This window comes from Molothrus ater, chromosome 4, assembly GCF_012460135.2.
Source record: "Molothrus ater isolate BHLD 08-10-18 breed brown headed cowbird chromosome 4, BPBGC_Mater_1.1, whole genome shotgun sequence".
Taxonomy (NCBI): Eukaryota; Metazoa; Chordata; class Aves; order Passeriformes; family Icteridae; genus Molothrus; species Molothrus ater.
The window spans coordinates 69,083,039-69,103,644 of NC_050481.2; the positions used below are offsets into that span (position 1 = coordinate 69,083,039).

Genomic DNA, 20,606 nt, shown 5'->3' on the forward strand with positions numbered 1-20,606 from the left:
TGGAACACTAATGAGCTTGTCTAAAATTCACTTTTAACGCACCATTCTCCTACCCTGACTCACTGAGGTGCTCTTTGTCAAACCCACATCACATTTCTGCATTACTCTCCAAAGTATCAGTAGAGATCTGTGGTGTTTGTGAGGGTCCCCAGGACATGGTGAGAGATGAGAATCTGACTCCATGTTCTCAGGAGGCTGATTTATTATATTATTTATATATTATATTTATTATAATATATCAATATTCTATCAATATTCTATCAATGAATGCTATACTAAACTATACTAAAAGAAAGAGAAACAGTACATCAGAAGGCTTAACAGGAATGAAGAATAAAAACTCGTGACTGACTCAGAGTCTGACACAGCTGGTTGTGATTGGCCATTAGGAAAAAACAATTCACATGGAACCAACCAAACATTCACCTGCTGGCAAACAATGTCCAGACCACATTCCAAAGCAGCAAACACAGGAGCAGCAATCAAATAATTGTTTTCATTCCTCTCAGCTTCCCAGGAGAAAATCCTGGGCAAAGAGGATTTTCAGAAAATATAATGGTGACAGAGAGCAGTGGATGTACCATCATCTGGAAACCTGTCAGTCATGCTTGTACACATACACTGAGTTCAGGGTCTAACTTCACAGATACAAAGGACTAAATTAGGACTCTTGGAGCCCTAAAACTTGTGTACAACAATTTCCAGTTTTTCCAGCATTGTCCAAAATCATACACAGCATGGAGAACAAAAAGGTACTCTGATTATTCAAAGGCAAAAGCCAAAATGAAACATGAATTTGTCGTGCTGGTGCTGGAAATCACAGGATCAGGCAAAATCTGGCTGTAGGGGACTCAGGATTTAATCTGCTCCAAACTGCTGGTCAAAATTCCTTTACAACTCCCTGAAAGGAGGTTGTGCCAAGGCAGGGATTGTCTCATCCCCCAGACAAGCAAGAGAATGAGAGGACACAGCCTGGAGCTGTGGTCAGGTTGGAAATCAGGAGGAATTTTCTCACTGAAAGGGTGGTCAGGCATTGGAACTGCCAGAGAGGTTTGGAGTCCCCATCCCTGGAGGTGTCCAAGGAATGGCTGGGAGTGGCACTCAGTGCTCTGGGCTGGGGACAAGGTGGGGACTGGGCAAAAGTTGGACTCTATCATCTTGGAGGGCTTTTCCAACCTGAATTATTCCATGGAAGTAGGACTGCCTTCAAAGGCTGCTCAGAAACTTCTTTGAAAGTTCTGCTGCATTTTGTGGCCATCAAATCTCTCTCTTCTACCCAGTGACCTGTTTCAATGACTTATGGAAGAACTTCCCATCTCCAAGATCTCCTCCTCATTAAGCAGCTCATTTGAATCCACAAGTGGCCTTCAGAGCTCAAACTGAATGGGATTAAATACCTATACATTTATCTATTTATTTACTTATTTGCAAGATAAAGTTTCAAATTAGATGTTCTCTCCCTCAGGAAGGAAATCCCAATCTTTTTGCACGTGGCATCTTGTGGAGGCTGGCACTGCACAGGCAGAGGTAAACCAGAGATTATTCCTGACCTGAGCAGGCTGCAAATGCTATTTCAGGCAGAAAAAAAAAAAAAAAAAAAGTCTTTAAAACTGGGATGATCCTTAACTTATCTGAGAAAAAACAGAAAGAGCAGCTGAACAGCCTCAGCTAGAAATGCAACAGATAAAGGCAATCTGAAGGTAACACATTTTTCATCACTTGGAGCTTTCGTGATTCCATTTGTGTGGCTCATATAAAACAGGTTTTAGTCAAACATACTACACTGGAATCAAAGTAGAGGGAAATAAGCAAATCTACTCATTTCCCTAATACAAGAAATCAAATCACATGTTCAAAAAGGAGGTTTTACTTTATTTATTCATATTATCTAGAATTCTATGAAAAGAAGAACTCAGAATGGAAATATTCATAAAAGTTGAATAAAACAATAGCCTAACATTTCTCTACCCTCTCTTGACAGCATTTTATTTTCCCTAGTCTCCTTGACACACTGCTAAAATAGAAACACATTGTTGCTCATCAAAATACAATTTTGGGAACATGAGTTTTTATCATTGAAGAAATCCAAGTCCTGCAGCTCAGCTTGTCATTTCCTGATTGGCATCTGCTCAAGCATGCTATCAAACCAAGGCGTAGCTGAGCCCAAAGTTAACCCAGCACCTGGTGAAACTGTGAAGCTACAATGGTACTTCTGGGCTGATGTTCTCCCTTCTCTGGGCAAAGCAGCAGAAAATAAAGCAAAAGGAGAACAAGAAATTCCTCCCAGAGGACACAATAACTTGGGTTTCACAACAGAGTTTGGTGCACAGCAGCTTCACTTGCTGATGCTGGTCAGTTTATCAGAGAACTGGCAACCTCATTTTCAGCTGGTTTCACAGTGAATTCAGGATTTTAGTCTGTCTTTCATACCAAGAACAAAATTATAAGGGTTTATAATGGAAGTTAGTTACCATGTTATCACCATGTGGAATGAAGGAAATTCTCTGCCTCGAGTCTGTGAAGTCATGCACACAGTTACACAGTTACAGACTTTCATGTCCAGAATAATTTGTAGAGAAATAACAATTTTTTTTCAAAAACAAAGAAAGACACCCAGATGTCATTTCTTTGGAAAGTGACTCACTGAAAGAGCAGAGAAACCATACAGAGACATCATTTTGGGGGAATTAAAGACACAGCTTTCCCTTATTAGCAGCAGCTTGGAAACAAAAAGGCACCAGGCCTCTACAAACACTCCATAAAAACAAGTTTTAATAGTTTCTTTAATTTGGATGGTTGGTTTTGGTTTGTTTTCATTTTGAACCTGTCTTTCATGGTGAAATAACAAACCAGAAGCATGTCTCAGTCAGATCCTTATTTTAGACTGCCTGTTTGTTAAGTTCCTAAATTGCTTTATAAGACAGACATAAGCAAATAGTTGTTGCTACTGTATTCCTGCTCACATTTTGAGACCATAAATTATTTAGAACAAGAGTCTCCAAACATGTTTGAACAGAGCTTTCCAACAGAGATCACGAACAAAAACTGCTCATGTTTTTATTATCAACTACTATTAAGATAATTATGTAAAGAGAGTAAATACAGCATCAGGCTGAAGGAAGAAACAAAACAAACCAAAGACACTTGCCTGGGTAACAAGTGGCTCCAATAGTCTCTCTACTGTGAGAGTCCTGATTTCCAAACTTTTGGGGTCCCATTTCAAAATGATAGGTGACGTTGCAGAAGTCATACTCCCTGGAACAGAAAAAAATCACACAGCATGAAAATTACTACTGCAATATCCACATACTGCATAGCATTTATTTAAAGAATAAATATTTGTAGCCACATATTAAATACTTCTCCATAATCTTGCTGGTGTGCCTCTACTCACAAGAATACCCAGGTGCACCGCTGCCATATCCAATGGGTGCTTAGATGTTTATATTCTGAATTATTTTTACTCCTGTACCTCCAACACCACAGCAGATGGGTGTGTCCTGAAAGAACCACACCCCATGGAGGGCACAGGCAGGAACCAGGTTTATCCTGAAGGACTCCATCCCATAAAGACACCCCAAACTGGAGCAGGGGAAAAGTGTAAGGAAGTTTTATGAACTTACTGCAACCCCCATATCCCACTGCATCACTCAGCATGAGAGAGGCAAGGAGCTGGAAGAGTCTGAAGTGGAATAAAACAAATTCAACAACTCTGTTCAGATTTTTGAATCAAGCTTCCCCCACAGTGTTCAGCATTGCTTAATTTTGCATCAAGAAGAGGAGTACTCGCTCAAAGACAAAACAGATTCTCCAAACCACCTTAGGCTTAAAAGCTTAAACAAAGCCCATAATGAAGACAACAGCAAATTGCTGTCATTTTAGTCACCATTTCAGGTTTTCATGCAATTTTCTAAACAGCTGACTTCATTTTGGAAATTCCAGATACAGACAAGTCCAGCTGTCAGGCTGTAAGACACATCCAATGCACCTTATTGAGCTGGAAAGTGATTTAAGTATTTGGTGACAAGCAAAGCCACATATAAATTAACCTGTCCACCAAACCAAAGAAGACAGAAAAATCTAATAAAAAATGCTCATTTTAAAGAATTCTGATTTAAATATTTCCCTTTATTTCAAAATTAACATTAAAAATGAGAAGTCCTGTGTACCATGAGAACACTTAACAGGTAAAGGCAAACCAATAATATCATACTGGATCTCATGTGAGATTCAAGTCAGGCCCTTCTGCATACAATATCCCAAAAGTTTTAAATTGTTTTCTTCAGAAAACAATTCTACTACTTTTAACTTAGCAACTTCTGTATTTTATCTTAGCATTTTTAATCAATAAGCTAATTTCAGTACTAAAATTTACAAATAAATAAACAAGTTAATCACCACCGTAATTAAGGGAACAAAATCAAAAGGAACTCGGCTATTGCTCCTTGGATCACAATGCACTTCATGAATTCAGCAAGTTACTCACTCAGGATTTAGCAGCATTATCCAGAATATACAAAATAAATTCTACTGCTCTACTCAGTGTCTTGAGGAATCACTATCAATCAATATAAACAGGCTGGTGAGTCTCTGCAAAAGATTCTCACTGGGTTTAAATACTTGCTCAAAAAGAGAGGCATATCAGAACTCCCTAATCAATATATTTATAAATCACACATAAAACCATCATTAGCCTCCTCTCACTTGCAAACATTTGGTAACAGAATTATCAGATAATATCTAGTGAGTGCTAAAATCACTATTATTCAGTTTCCAGTCTCCCACAAAAACCCATTAGGTTTCATGTTTTACAGTGTTGAAAACACCCAGGCGTGATTAAAGAAATTTGTGAGACAGTTTCTAGCTGCTGTAAACATGGGTGATGTGGGAGCCATCATTCTTCCAATAGATAATATTTAATTATCTTTCTGAGCTTGTTTCTTTTTCATATAAAGTTGGCTTCCACTCCAGTTGGTCTCTGGAATTCAAACAATAAACCTGAAGTAGACAATTATTCTAATTGGTTAATTATGAGTCATGATATTTTCAAATGTGTCACAGTCTTTTCACTAAGCACACTTCTCCTCACTAACTATTAACATGAGTACTCAAACTTGTCATAATTCAAAAACAAATTCAAAGCTGTACCATGCTCCAGAGCCTACAAAAGCAAATTAACTTCAGTGGATGGCAGTCATGCAGGTGATACTAAAAATAACCTGGGTGATCAGTTGTTACAGCCAGAACATCGCCAGAATAGAACCTTTACTAAAAAACAAAGCAAACATCCCTCAGAACTCAATACAAAAGGTTATTTTATTCTAATTTTATTGCTTTTTCTTTTAGTTACTATTAATAAATTTTTCTTTATACCCTTTTAAAATTTTAAACCTACTTTACTTTTTTCCCAATCCTACCTCTCAACAAAAAATAAATACACTAACAATTAACCAACACTAAATCCACCACAGTGACTTTCAAATATAAAAAGGGAACACACAAGAAAAAACCTTATTAAAAACTTATGACAGTTTTTCATTTGCAGTCAAATCTACACCACAACAGCAAATAAGTATAAAGTAAAATTAATGTCTTTTTTCTCAACACCCCTTCAGCTGCTGTCACAACAGCAATTTTAAATGACAAGACTAAAAAGAAGTTACCTGCCCAAGTGTTTATGTAAGAATAGATGGAGTGGTTCTTCCTTGCAATTTCTACACTGAACTTCCTACGGCAAACAGGCAAACAGGGACTGCTCAGTTGGATAAAGGACTGGATGCTCAGAGTATTTTATGACTATTTGACCAAATATTCCCCAAAAGTAGCTTTAAGTCCTCCACTGAAAGGAAATATAATTTAATAGTGCTGTAATAATACTGCCGTAGAAGTATAGCGACATTGCAGTCCTAATCCTGAAACTAGCTCCAGACTTCCTTCAAGAATATATTTTAGGAATTCTATTGCCTGTGTGTCTCCTTCCTTGAGCATGTGCCAAAATGTCTCTTGTTCTAAGCTTTTAGCTTTTCCTAAACACAGCAATACAGAAATGTCTCTATCCAGCTCAGTAATGTTCAGTGTGAGCATTTGTTTAGCCAGTCTGTCTTCAAAGCCTATCTGTAAAGAAAATAAGTATTTACTTTAGCAAGTACTAACAAGTATTTACACTTGGACAACTGGAACAAGTGGAGCCAAAATCCACATCTGTCACTGTCATATTTTCTGGGAAAATCCCTTTGCCCAGGATTCTTCTCCTAGGAAGCTGAGAAGCCTCAGAGAAAAAGGAAAACAAATTCTTATCTCATTTGCTTCTCCTGTGTTGTGCTCACATGTGGAATGTGGAGATTGTTTACCAACAGGTGATTGTTTCATTGGTTTCATGTGAATTGTTTTGATTTAGTGACCAATCACAGTTAAGCTGTGTCAGGACTCTGGAAGGAGTCAGGAGTTTTCATTATTATCTTTTAGCTTTCTGTCTGTATCCTTTCTGTATTCTTTAGTATAGTTTAGTATAGTATTCTTTAATATAATATAGTATCATAAAATAACAAGTTATCCTTCTAAGAACAGAGCCAGATTCATCATTCCTGCCTTCATCTGGGAACCCTGCAAATACAAGGCACAACAGTAGAATTCTCCATTATATAACAGTCCCCAGAAGTCTAACCCCACACCACCCTTGCCACCAGCCTCTTCACACAGCATAATTTTACTTTTTGGAACATCCTACGAACCCAAAATGTTCGGCACGTGGAATTGTTTGTCTGTCACACTACAACTGCCTGGTTTTCCTCCACAACAGATCCACTCTCCCTGTGACTCACACAGAGATTTCTGAGGGTCAAAGCTGCTCACGAGTGACTGCAGCTCATTTCTGTGCTGCAACTCCAACATAAGAGTAAAAATATTTAAAATCTACATCAGCAAAAGCAACCTTTGCTGAAGCAAAGTGATAACTTTTTTAGAAATATAAACATTGCCAGTCTTGAGCAGACCTCCAGCTGTTAGTCCAGCTCACATCTGCAATGCAGACATGAAAGACAGATGGTAAACATTCCATCCAGAATAAAGTTAAAACCCTTTCTACCTGATTCATAGCAAAGCTGTAGGATTAATCAGCTGGCAGGAGTAAATTGGCAATGCTGGCAGTACAAGTCTGTACTTCCAACACTCTACTTGACACTGGAAGGCAAAAAATTATATTTATTAGTGAAAGAAAGATGTCCAGCAAAGTTGAGAAGCAGTAAGGTGAGAGGACTCAAAAGGCTAAATAGGAATAATCTAGCAAAAGAGTAATAATCTTTCAAATAGTAAAGTTAAAAAACTTTTTAATAGTCAATGTTTAACAACTTATGCTTAAGGCATTTACATGGACTAGTGAAGAAAATCTGCTTTACATCTGATTCTCCATCAGTCACCACCCTGGATTTAATTATCATTTTGCAATCCCCATGTCCAGGCCAATAGGGCAGTTCCACACATGGTTTAAACCCAGCTGATCTCCCAGCTCAGCTCTTCCTGCAGGTTTCCACCCTTCTCCCTTGGTGAATTCCACCAGGAGCAGAACCTGCCTGAACAATAATTTGCCTTTCAGGAGTGCTCAGCCCCCTGCCTGCCTCTGCAGCCAGGCTCACAGCAGCACAGGTGACAACCAAAGCCCTGAGAAGAGCAGCACAGGCAGAGGGCAGGGCAGCCTCTCCAGACACAAAGTGATTTGAGATGAGTTAAAAACTGCACAACACAGCCTGCACTTCCTTGGTTCTCATCTGAAGATTGAGAACCACGTCAAAACAAACACCTCTCTGCACAGAGACAGACTTCTGCCAGGAATATGGAATTCCTTCCAGCAGGATACACAAGCCCTCGAGACAGACAGAGGAAGAAAAAAATCTGACTGAGTCCACATTTGCTTCACTGGGAGGTGGAAATCTAAAGACATGAATGGTTGTACCCTTGGGGCTGCCTACAGAGCATAGCAGAGATGCACGAGCTGGCTCTGGATTGGTACAGGGCAGGCAGGAGCACAGGACAAAGCAGCTCAGACATCAGAAATCCTACAAACACACACAGCCCTGGAGAGCCCAGCCGTGGCTGACCTGGCTGCCAGAGGGCTGCACTCAGATATATACATATTTATATATACAAACCTACATATACATAGCCAAGATTCTGCTCCCTGACATTTATCTGCAGTGCTGAGCAATGCAGCTGCACCTCTGCTTTGACCTGAGCAGCAGAAAGTGAAGCTGCAAGAGCTCTGATCCTCAAGGCAGCCTGGTTTCCAGCACAATTCCCAACCCATTTGCTCATTCTCTGTCTCCACTCCCACAAGAATACAAATAGAGATAGAAGGACAAAAAGCAGGAGCACATAACAATTGCAGGGAAAGGAAATAAAACAGAAATGCTAAGAGGACAGAGACTTACTGTGAGGAGTAAAAGTGCAGTGGGAAAGGGAATAGGGAACATGCCTTTCTGCAGATAAAAAGCTCTTATCATTAGTCAATGACAGCCCAGCACAGCCTCCAGCAGATCTGGCTGAAACAATCAGAGTTCAAGTGGGCACTTCCCATCACCTTGCTTAAAAAAAGCGGAGAGAAAGGAAAAAATAATAAAGAGAGCAGGATGGTTTGGAGGAGTATAAGGAGCGTCTGTCTCCACACTTGAACAACAACTTCCTGACATACTCGTTCATTTTGTTTAAAGAATACGACTCCTCTCTTCTTTTAAAATTTAGGTGAGGAAGAAACAAGCCAAACTAAACCTTTAGGCCCTACTCCCAAGCCTAATCACACAGAAAAAAATTTATTTGGAGCTTTTCTAAGCTCTCAACTTCCCTTTGTATTCACAATCCTCTCCCCTTCTGCAAACCCTCCACCAGCAGGGCGAGATTCTGCTTTGGCCTCAACAAAACCAAGTTCTTAAATGGAAGCAGCCCAAGATGCAAACTCAGATTTATAACCAATAAACCACCAAGGAAGGAGGGAAAAAGGGCTTTACTGTTGTCATATATAATGCAACAGTTCTATTGTCATTACACTGCAAGGGTTCCATATTGCCAGAGTTTTGTACCTCCTTGATGTTTCTTGTAGGCAGCTCCTCCAGGCACTGACTCCAGTTCCCCTCAACCAACCAATCCACTCTTTTATAACACTCTTCTTATTGGCTACATCTGCAGCCTGTTAAAATCACACCTGCTCCTAATCCTTAATAATTGGCTCAGTTGCAACTCCTTAATGGGGTAAGATTACTTTCTATACTACCTTTATTTACTTATGTTCTATCCCCCTACAATTCCCCCTTTTCCTTTTAATTATGGAGTCGCAGCATTTCTAGAAGGAAATGTTCAAATAAATTTACATTATGACACATTCATATATTTCATTCAGAACTACTAGTTATACAAACGTTCAGACAACATATTATAGTACATGTAGATATATTTCTAAATGTTGGTTCAGTTTTGCAGCTTTCTCAGTTTACAAAGTACTTTTCTTCAAGATATTTTATACTCATAGTTAACAAACACTAATAGCTGCAATTAATATATTTTACCAATAGTTTAGTATTCAAGCTCTGTTTCCCCAAATCCATGGGGTTTTATAGTCAGTCCCAAATTCACAGGTCATATAGTTTAGTATTTGAGTCCTTTATCCCAAATCACATCAGAGTCAGCATTTGTTGTCATTATAGTGCAAGAGTTCTATTGTCATTACATTGCAAGGGTTCCATATTGCCAGAGTTTTGTACCTCCTTGATGTTTCGTGTAGGCAGCTCCTCCAGGCACTGACTCTTCCTCATCCTCACAGCAGCCAACTGACTCCAGCTCCCCCTCAACCAACCAATCCACTCTTTTATAACACTCTTCTGATTGGCTACAGCTGTGGCCTGTTAAAACCAGGCCTGCTCCTAATCCTTAATAATTGGCTCAGCTGCAACTCTTTGGGGGATAAGATTACTTTCTACCTTTATTTACTTATGTTCTATCCCCCTATGCTTTCCAAGGGGAGGTAACAGAGCCAGTGGGACAGAGACCAGGCTGTCTCTGTCCAACACAAGAACCGGCTAAAAAAGCTAAAAAAGGCAATGATGGAGAGATTGACATTTTTCACTCACATTAACCAGCTCAGTCTTGGAGGCAACAGCCTACACCAAGACCTGCATCAGGTGTGAGGCCTTCAGAAATCAGAGAGACCCTGGAAATCTCCCAGGGAAGGTGCAACCACCAGTGTAAGGGTTGGAGTAACAGAGCGGTCCCACCCCCACCCACCTGCCTGATCCTCTGCTGCCTCTGCTTTGACCAGAAAGTGAGAATGGACCTCGAAATTCTGTGCAAACCTTTACTGCTTGCAGTGTCCAAATAGCTTTTATCTACTCTATGTCCTAGGAAAATAATTCTGCTTTAAGGGCTCACACACCTACAGCTGAGTCTGAGTGTCTATTTAGGCTCTCCCATCATTCAGCACTCAGGTGAAGTTTATTATTTAGAAGATCTTCACTCCAGGGGGATGTTATATCTAATATCCAGTCCTTAAAACACCTAAATTTCTAATGGTTGGTTCTCCATGAGAAGCCTGGTGATTTAGGGAGTGCTATTCCTAGGAAGGATGAAAAATAGGATTGTTGGCATTTCTTTGCTTTAATAAATATTCCAAGTAGAACCACATGAAAAGTAATTTACTCCAATATGAGTAAGCAATCAAAGTGCTTGAAAGGTGCTTTGAACAGCCATACATAAAATTCCTATATTCAAATAATTCATTTTGTATTATTTATACAAGCATGGGTTTTTTTTTCCACTGAGTAACTTTTACAGTCAAGGTAGGGGAGCTTCCCTAAAAGCTCAGTGAAATAAAAGATTTTAAGGAATCTGTGCTACAAGGCAGCCCAAACCTCAGCAAAAGGCTGTCCTGTCTGTTCTGTACAACCATAGATTTTCCCCCAGATTGCTCTGTATTCACACAGCTCCTCAACACCTCCTAATAAAAGTTCTCTCACAGCTCTGGACGTGATCAAAGCCCCTGAGCTCAGTGCTGCTGAGAGGCTGGTTCATGTCAGGTCATGCTGCAAGCCCAGGAAAACCAAATCATTTTAAATCAGGTCCTCAGTGCAGATCCTGCACTCTGCCTTCTCTGTCCATCACATTTCCTCCCCCAATGATGCAAATTTCTACATTCAGCAAAGTAATATCTGTAAGAGACAGATAAATTACTGTAGATATGCTGAATTTACAGAAATTACCTTCCTTTTTAGTAATAAAACTGTAAGTTTTGGAAATTTTTTTCTGCTTCCACTTAAGGCACCATTACCTTGCAGGAAAAAAAAATCCAAAGAAACATTTCTTCACTTCTTCTATTTCACTTCCTACTTTTCTTCATTGTATGAACTTGGCATTAGTAATACCAGCTCACATTTTACAAAGGCAGAGAAGTACTGACAATCTTTGGTTTAAATTAACACATTTGCTCCCCTTACAACAATAGAATTAACATCTCAAGTTCCAACGGTGCTTCAAAAAGAGTTCTTGAACTTAATCCTAACCATGACTTTGCAAGCTTCTGTTCCTGCATGTAGGGGTCATCCTTTCACCAAAAGAATCCTATTTACAATTCCTCATCCTTGGAAACTACAATTAACCTTACCTCTGTATTACCCTGCAGCTGCTCTTCACTTCTCTGAGAGGGAACTCTTTATTCCAGGCAGATCAACCACTGCTGCCTCCAAATGAAACAATTGACAGATTTTCCTATGGAGAGTCAAAGCTTTAGGGGGTTTTGAGTTTTTTTTTTTCGTTTGCTTGGCTTTTTCAGGAGGCTGTTTCCCTGCTGGTTTTACTAGAATGGCAAGGCTTTAGCAGCATCTCTACACACATTTCCTTTTCATTAAGTTTTAAATTATCCAATTATTCATCATTTTAATTAAAGGGGTTTTTTTTTCTGTTGTCCCTACAGGTGCAACACTGTTTTCCTGCACTAAACAGAATCTTTTGGTTATGTGAACTTTAGTTATGTCAACTTAGTATGTGAATTACAGACACAACCAGCCCAAAGACTGCACAATTTCACTGGATGAGAAGAGTCTCCCCTTGCCCTTGGAAAGCCCACAAGCCTCCACACTATGGAGAAGGAGCTGTGCCATTTTCCAACTCCAACATTAACACATTAAACAGGGCTGGCTTCAAACAAGGCCCAGTGGAGGCACAGCTGACATTTTCCTCAGCAATTAATATCTGGGGTCATTAAGCACCTCTCTGAACATTCCCACCAACTTCCAGCCGTCACATCATCCTGGATCTGATCTGTCCAGCTGCTCATCAACTGCCTCTGAGAAACTCCTAAGAATCTCAGAGAAATTTATCATCTAACCTTGTGTTCATTAAATCTGCTCTTCCTTTAAAAATTTTACAGAAAGTTGCTTTATCCTTAGAAAAACCTGTTCAGAATAGGCCTCATTCTGAGACAAGCCACAGGTACTACTCCATAATTATTTATCAGCAATCCAAAATAGGGACAAAGTAAAAATCTGCAACAATAGAACTAAATGTCAAGAATAAGAACTGTGACTGCTTAATTCTGCTTGGTCACTTATTATTGAAAACTTTCCTGATGTTATTTTTATGCTGATGGATGTTTTAAATAAGGCACAATGCATGATAATATCCCAAAAGTTTTATCCTCTTCCCCAGTTGTACATTCACAGGATTTGCTATAGTTCTGTTAGTTGGGAAAAACTGAAATACAATGTGGTATAAGAACTGCATCACATTATATTCTCAACTGAATTCATTGAATTAAAGATAATAAATGTTTCCTATTCAGAAAAGTTCTTTATTCAAAAAGAACTTGCAGACAATCAGGGGACATGTACAATTTCTAATGTAAAAGATGCCATCTTTAAAGAATGTAACTTGCATAGGAGAAAAATAAAATAAAGTAGCTGTTTCTCCCAAAATTTATGCACAACTTTGGAAAAATGTCATGGAAAGAGAGAGATAAGGCTTCTAACACCTGACCTCTCTCTTATTTTTCCTGAGTATGCAGAGTACTGAAGACAATCCAGAAAAGAAGCAGAATTATGTCAGAGCAAGGCTGACAATTCAACATTAATCTCTCACAAAACAATGGGAGAAGCAGACACTTGAACATGTAACAAAGTATTACATGGGAGGTAACGAAATTAAACTTGGTATCACAGATTTACAGATTTTTATTTAAGAGAACTTTAAAAACCATAAAAACAAAGAATAACAAATTATTATAACAGATTCCCCAGTAAAGGCAAAGTGAATGAAAGCTGAAATTACACAAGTTTTTCACAGAAATAAACAGCTTTTAAAAGATTTTTAAATAGGGAAAAAATATGTATGAGGAACAGGGACCTGAGATGGATTTTTCATCCATGCTTATTTTAAATTCAGAACTTTAGTGTCTCCAAGATAAGGAATACTTTAAGCAGAACTGACTTCTTTAGAAGATACAGTGCATGATAGGGAGGTGATTACACTAATCACATCTCTTCCTTCCTGCAGGACACTGTCAACAAAAAACAAAATAAAAAAAAGGCAAAGGATGGGATCTGGCTTCATTGCAAAAAGTCCTGTACAGCCACACAAACACCCTGAAGGTCATTTTGCAGTCCCAAAAAAACAACCAAGTTTCCAGAAAAGTCAATTCACACGCTCCAAGCAAGAACTAAACTGCTTTTATCCAACTGAATTCCAGACCCCTTGAACTCCAGCAGCGAACACCACAAAATCTACAGCACTACCTTCCATTAAGATAAGGAGCATATAGATTTAAGAGTTGCCACTAATTATAAACGTGCTGGAATGGGTCAGACAGGCCAGTGACATCGGGAGATTTATGCTCCATGGCAACACAATTTATGGAGCTGGAAAGGCACTGGCACTGCCTGGTACAATCCACTATTTGTTTAAAACTACCCATAAAACACAGAGAACTGTGTGGTCATAGAATGGTCAGAGAATTTCAAGCGATATTTCTCCAAATAAAGGGATTACTTTCAGAGCTAGAGATGATATAACCACAGAATCACAAAATGGTTTGTGTTGGAAGGGTCCCTAAAGTTCATTTTGTCCCACCCTCTGCCATGGGCAGGGACATTCCCACTAGCCCAGGTTGCTCCAAACCCCATCCAACCTGGCCTTGAACACCTTTCCAGACAGAAAAATCCCAATCTAGTGGCAGCTGATATTTCCATTACACATACACAGAAGTAGAATAAAAACTCCCCATCACGGCTGTTAATTTCCTAATGGCCAGTATTTTAAAGTTTCCTCTTTTACATTTTCTTATGAACAAACCCAGTTTTCAAGGCAGTAAGCTTCTTTGATTTGGCTTACATCCCTGTCTTTAATAACTCCAGAGTATGCTGCCAGCCACCACAACAAAGCATGAATGTTCCTGGGCTTTAGTGGGGCATTTGCAGCAGAATGAAAGAAAACCAAGCAGATAATTCAATAGTGACAAGTGTCATCACGGTTTCTCTTCATTGCACAGGCATGGAAAGTATCCAAAATCACCATTTGTCCCTGATCAAGGGATGTTCAGCCTTTAAGCCCGAGTTCTTTTTTGTTTTGTTCCCTGCATCCCAACAGGCAGTCAATAGGTGATTCTGCTGCCCTCACTAATCCATGGCATCCTATCACTCCTGCTGCTGCCACGTACAAAGCACTCTAAGCTTATCCCTTGTGGCTGTTTTGTTGTTGTTCACTTGGTTTTAACTATATGTTTACATCCCACTCCTTAAATTCCCCATTTGTCCTCGCTAATTCCTCTGTGCCATCCTATTTCTTCCAAAATAATTCTTATCACTGTGGCTCCAGCTTTCTGCTGTCTGAGAGCAGACTGACGGGGCTGTTTCTCATCCACTCTGTTCTATTAATGCTCCACTTTGCAACAGAAAATCTAATTTATCAACATCAGCCTGTACTTTTTGATTTCTGTGTAGTACTTAGAACTAAACATGTTTTTTCCCCACCTATTCCATTAAGAAATCCATCATCCCAAGGACATGGGAGAGTTGTTTTTATCTGAGATGTAATTGTGTTGTCCTCTTAGCTTTCATTTGCTGTCCAAGCCACCATGACCTGCAACACCTTTGGAACATAAATAACTTTTCAATAATGTTGTGCTTTACAAAAGCCCAGCATTATATCTTATAAAAGATATGTTTAGATGCCTCAGATTTGTATTACTCAACATCTGAAATAAGGAGGGAAAAAAATAAAAAAACCAACAAAGAAAAAAACCCAAACCAAACCAAACCAAAAAAATCAACCAGAAAAACAAAAGCCAAAACAAAATAAAACAAAACAACCCCCACACCCCAAAAAACAAAACCCAAGGAAAAAAACTTACTGGCAAACCAAATTTGGATTTTTTTTTTTAGTTTTCATCAGTCAACTGTCATACACAAAGATGTGTCAATTCTACCAGCTAGAACTTCTATGGTCACTGTTCTAGAAATTTTGGGAATTTTCTTTTTTTAATTTAGCCGCTGATATTTCTGGTGTGACCACGAGTGAAGACAAGACAGTTCAATAAATCAGTGTCGGTCTAAACTACATCTGGTAACTGAAAGAATTTTTCAGATTCATCACCAAGACTTTAACTGGGCCCTGTTGTCAACCCCTACTTTGAGCCACATCTACTCACAGCTTTTCTTCCACCTAGGTGAACCAAAAACACTACAAGGGCTTTGAATTAGTAAAACCAGATTTTATTAGAAGACAGCTTGGCCATTACAATAAAGAAAATTCAGGAAGAGAGAATGAAAATGAAAGGGATTTATGAACAGATGTAATCTCCTTTCAGGGTTGAGCTCTTCCTTTGGCTTTGCTCTCAGCTCTAGCACTTTGGGGAGGTTTGCTGGCTAACACCATATTTTGCCCTGTCTTTGGCAGCCTCAGAAAGTCCATTTCCACCCTGTTATAACATTGGCAGGACATCTCTCTGGGCATCTATTCATGACTCTTCAGAAGGCATCAGGTTTTGGGAATGCTGCAGGTTCCATTCTCACTTCTGTATCTCAATACAGAAAAGAAATACAGAAAGAATTCAAACTATCCAGGAAGAACTCAAAATAGATAGCCCAACATTTATTATTTTCCTTTACTTTCATGTCATTTCCCTCTTCTCTTATGTTTCCAGGAAACCTGGTTACTGACAATAAATTAACTGATCTCAGGACTGAACACATTACTGAAATGCAAAATGCCAGCCCACAGAATCTGATCATTTACCTGCTCCTCCCTTCTTTGCCTCCAAACAAACAAGAACCATGGAGCAGGATTGCTTTGAAGTTCTTACAATGGCAGTGAAAAAAGACAGATTAAATTGAACTTTGATAGATGCAAAGTGATAAAAACCAGGAAGGACCAGGATCCTGCCTGCATGCATAACGATGGACTCTGAATTGGTTATTAACACCCAGGAATGCAATCTGTGAATTATAATAGCTTTCTGTAAATGCCAGCTTAACACAGAGCAGCAACAAAAATAAGGTGAGGAATTATTCTAAAAGGGAGCAAGAACAAACCAGAAAACAGCATTATGACAATATAAATCCATATCATTAATATAATTTAGCCATCACTTTCCTACAAAGAATATTGCAGAACAGAGGAACACAGTGGCAACAAGGGCAGTCAAGGACTTCAAGGAAAAAACCACAGAGATTAAAAAGTCTTCACAGAACAAAAGAAACCTAAAATCATAGAAACATAAAATATCCTGAGCTGGAAGGCTCCCACAAGGATCATCAAAGTCAAACTGCTGGTGTGGTACAGGTGAATCCCAACAATCCCACCCTGGGCTTCCCTGGAGGGTTGTCCAAACTCTCCTGGAGCTCTGGCAGCCTTGGGGTCGTGCCCAGCCCCTGAGGAGCCTGGGCAGTGCCCAGCACCCTCTGGGGGGAAAACCTTTTCCTAAAAAAATAATAATAAGAATAATAATAACAACAACAACAACAACCTTTTATGCCATGGATAAAATTATACAACGTTTTGCTTTTGCCTTTCCCAATGGAAATAAAAAATTAACAAAACCCTTTTGGTGTTATCGAGAAAGGTTTGGGAACTCCCTGTCATAGTGCACTACAGATGTGAGAAATTTACACCAGCTCATAAAATGCTTCCATTCATTCATGAAAGGGAAGAGAAAGGGAAAAAAACCCACAAAACAGACAAAAACCCCCTAACAGACTGCCCTGAAGCTGCTGAGCTGCAGGCTGCCTGAGGCTTGAGAGGAGTCCAGGAAACCTATCAGGGAGTGCTCTCCTACACTTTTACTCAGAGGCATCAGCCACTTCATCCCCTCATTAAATGGAGTGTAAAACTGTTGTCACCCCAGCCTGCTGCCTGCTCTGGGATGGAGAGCAAGACAAATCCCTTGGAGACGATCTCCAGGAGATAAGAAACCTCCAGGGTACAAAAGATTGGGCCAGCTCTTGGGAGTGAGATAAATCTACTCCTTTTCCACTTCCCTTGTGATAAAGCAAGCAGGGCACCTGGTGCCAGGCTCTTAGAGCGGGAATGGCTTTGCCCTGACAGGGAGGATCAGGAACCAAGGAATTCAGTGGATCTGAAGGAAAACACGGAGATGACAGCTCCAATTTGCCTTTCAAGCATCAGCAGCTTCGTTTACTAAAAGAGGCACATGGAGGAACCATTCAGTTTCACACAGAGGCACTCATGAAAATTACTTTTTATCACAGACCCACGGTGTTCCTGGAAGTGAGGAATCACTAGTGAGAAGGGCAGGCATGGGGAAAAAACTCAAGGGCAGAACTGGTGGTGACATTTTCTTCACTATCTACACTGCAGTGGCACAGTGGTTCTGCTGTCAGTGTTCTCACAGCCTGACAAGAGGGAGGTTCAGACAACTCTCCATGGGCTGCTGGTGCCAAAAGGGACAGAAAACACAACAAAAAAAACCCAGATTCTAAACATTATATATGATCTATTTATCAGGCAGAAAGAGAAGCCTTTTTTTTTGTCTTCTAACACAGAATAAGGCTGGAAAAGACCCCCAGATCAGTAAGTCCAACCTCTGAGTATCACCATTCCCACTTATTTTTATCACCACTTTTAATGAAGGGATGGGACCACAGCTGGGCTAAGAATAATTTACTGTTCTGATAAACATCAATCTCAGGGGCTGTGAGATTTTAGAGGAGCAAACAGTTGGCCACAGCTCAGAGTAGTAACAAGCTCTTCATTACAAGACAATATAGAACTTTTTAATCCAATGGACAGTTGCTACAGGGTTTATTTTGTTTTTCTGACCTATCACCTTTACTCACTTCTTCTGCACTGTGGATATTTTATCCCATGAGCTGCTATCTCACATGCACAGATGAAATACATGTTATACATATTATAACTTTTAAACACTTAGCTCACTCTACACAACCACACCCCTACATTATAAACCCTTCACCATCTCATCAATACAGCTTCTCACTTATTTAAGGCATATTCTTACTTGCAACTCTAGAAACATAAGCTGATGATTTTTCTACTTCATGTCTGTGTACTTTATTTTTACATCAATCCAAGCTTCTTCCAAGGCTGCAGACCAAACCCTCCTTTGTCTGTGGAAGTTCTTCTCTCTCCATTCCCACACCCACTAAACCATATTAAGCACCACAAATACTCATTTTTTTTGAACACTTGCAGGGATGGTGACCCCACCACAGCCCTGGACAGCCCCCTCCAATGCTTGGCCACTCTTTCAGTGAAGAATTTTCTCCTGCTATCCAACCTGAACCTCCCCTGCTGTAACTTGAGGCTGTTTCCCACTATCCCTTTCTCTGGCCTTGTAAAAAACACCTTTAAGTCCCTTTCAGGTTGATCAGCTCTTTACTATCATTTTAATTTCACAGGAAAACAAAAAGTCACATTAATTCAAATATTCCCATTTTTTTCTGCGCCTCTTCCCTTCCCTAGCCCCTCAATAGTTCCCACATTCCCAAAAGCAGAAATACACATTTAAATCCTCTACACTACTTTTAATCAATGATGATCTTGCACAATTACTTAATTGTAAGCTAGAAGCTAATGAGGAAATTCAAAGGAAAGTGAGCTCATTTCAAGAAATAGAATTCCATTTAACAGCACTTAATTACTTCCTCAGATCACAGAAAGGAAATCAAACATTCCTACCAGCAATTAATTTTTTTAATATAATCAGAGCAAACTCAACTGAAACCAGATATTAATAAGAAAATACTTGACTTCTGAAACTTGAATTCCAAATATATAAAATACACTACAATCAAAAATATATCAATAAACTACTACTGTTCTATTTCTACTATCACAAAAACCATCCCTAAACTCTCACAGTGGGTGAAAAATTAATTATGCATGAGGTCATAGCATGAAACCCCAGGTACTGAACTTCCATTACTTTGAATTTCCTTGTTAGATTGAAATTTGGGAACATCACCACAGGCCTGGCCTCATAAGGAGACTTTTGAGCAAGGATTGGTAATAACTGATACAATTTTGGAAGAAAAATCTACTTCTACAAAATTCCACCAGTCTATTGCAAGTAAGCAAAGTAAATTAAACTAATAACCTAAGGTAAGTCTTGCAACAAAATATTTCACAACAATGAGCACATTTCATCAAATCCATAAATGAATCTCACCTATTAACATTTGCCAAATCCAAGCCATGCTATACAGTTTATAACTGAATTACACAAAATGTTAATCCCAGAATTTCACTGTTATCCTGCCTACTTCTGTGTGGCAAAATTTGTTTGCACAAACACAGGTCTGAAGTCTACAACTAAATGGGGTCATTTCAATTAAGGTAGTGTTTGCTAAATTACAATCCTGGAAATCAGATTTATGGGTCAGAGGCTTTTGCCAGGAATATCACAGCAATACATTTGTGTGCATTATTTTTAACTAAGACAACTCAGCTTATTATTTTCCTTAGAAAAATACCAATGGAAAGTACCATTTATAAAGGGCTCAATATTTTATTTCTATTGGCACTGAGATCTCATGCTCAAAAAGCCTACGTTCAAGTAGACCAACTAATGCCATTATTGTAAATATCTCTGGTTATCAGACACATTGACAGCACTTTTTTGGCATCATTTATGACCTGTCCTGGGCCTTTTGTTCGGAGTCACCTCAGGACAAAGGCAGCACTCTGAGGATGGGATAACCCAAAGGGAGCAAACCTTCAGCATTCATCTTCACTCACACCTGCACCTCCTGCACAACTCTCTTCAGATGGGGAGCCACAAACTTATCTCTTCCCATTAATATTTTTGATGCTCTGCATTCCCTCTCAAAACATGGTATTCATGAGAAGAAAGCACGAAATCAGAAGAGATTACTTTGTGGAATTAATTTTGATCCTGCCATCAGTGAGACAAGTGGATAAGAGGAGGGGAGAAATGATGATTTCTTAAATGTTCTTGATACAATCAGTGTTCTAATCACCACTGCTGTTCCTTACTCTTATTCAGAGTTATCTATCCATCATCCACTGCTCCATTCTCTCAGAATGCCTTAAGATAATGTTTCATTTCACCAGCCAGAGGCAGAGGAATGCAAAGTAGCTCA

At 39.3% G+C, this 20,606-nt stretch overlaps 1 protein-coding gene across 1 annotated transcript in view; it reads right to left on the bottom strand.

The window, feature by feature from the left end:
- The window catches only part of CTNNA2 (catenin alpha 2), a 478,376-nt gene that overhangs the window by 416,551 nt on the left and 41,219 nt on the right, over positions 1-20,606 (bottom strand). Inside the window, exon 2 of the mRNA XM_054514537.1 lies at positions 3,149-3,255. Within this exon, the coding sequence (XP_054370512.1) occupies positions 3,149-3,250 (102 nt within the window). The 5' untranslated portion in view covers positions 3,251-3,255. The remainder of the gene's footprint in view (positions 1-3,148; positions 3,256-20,606) is intronic.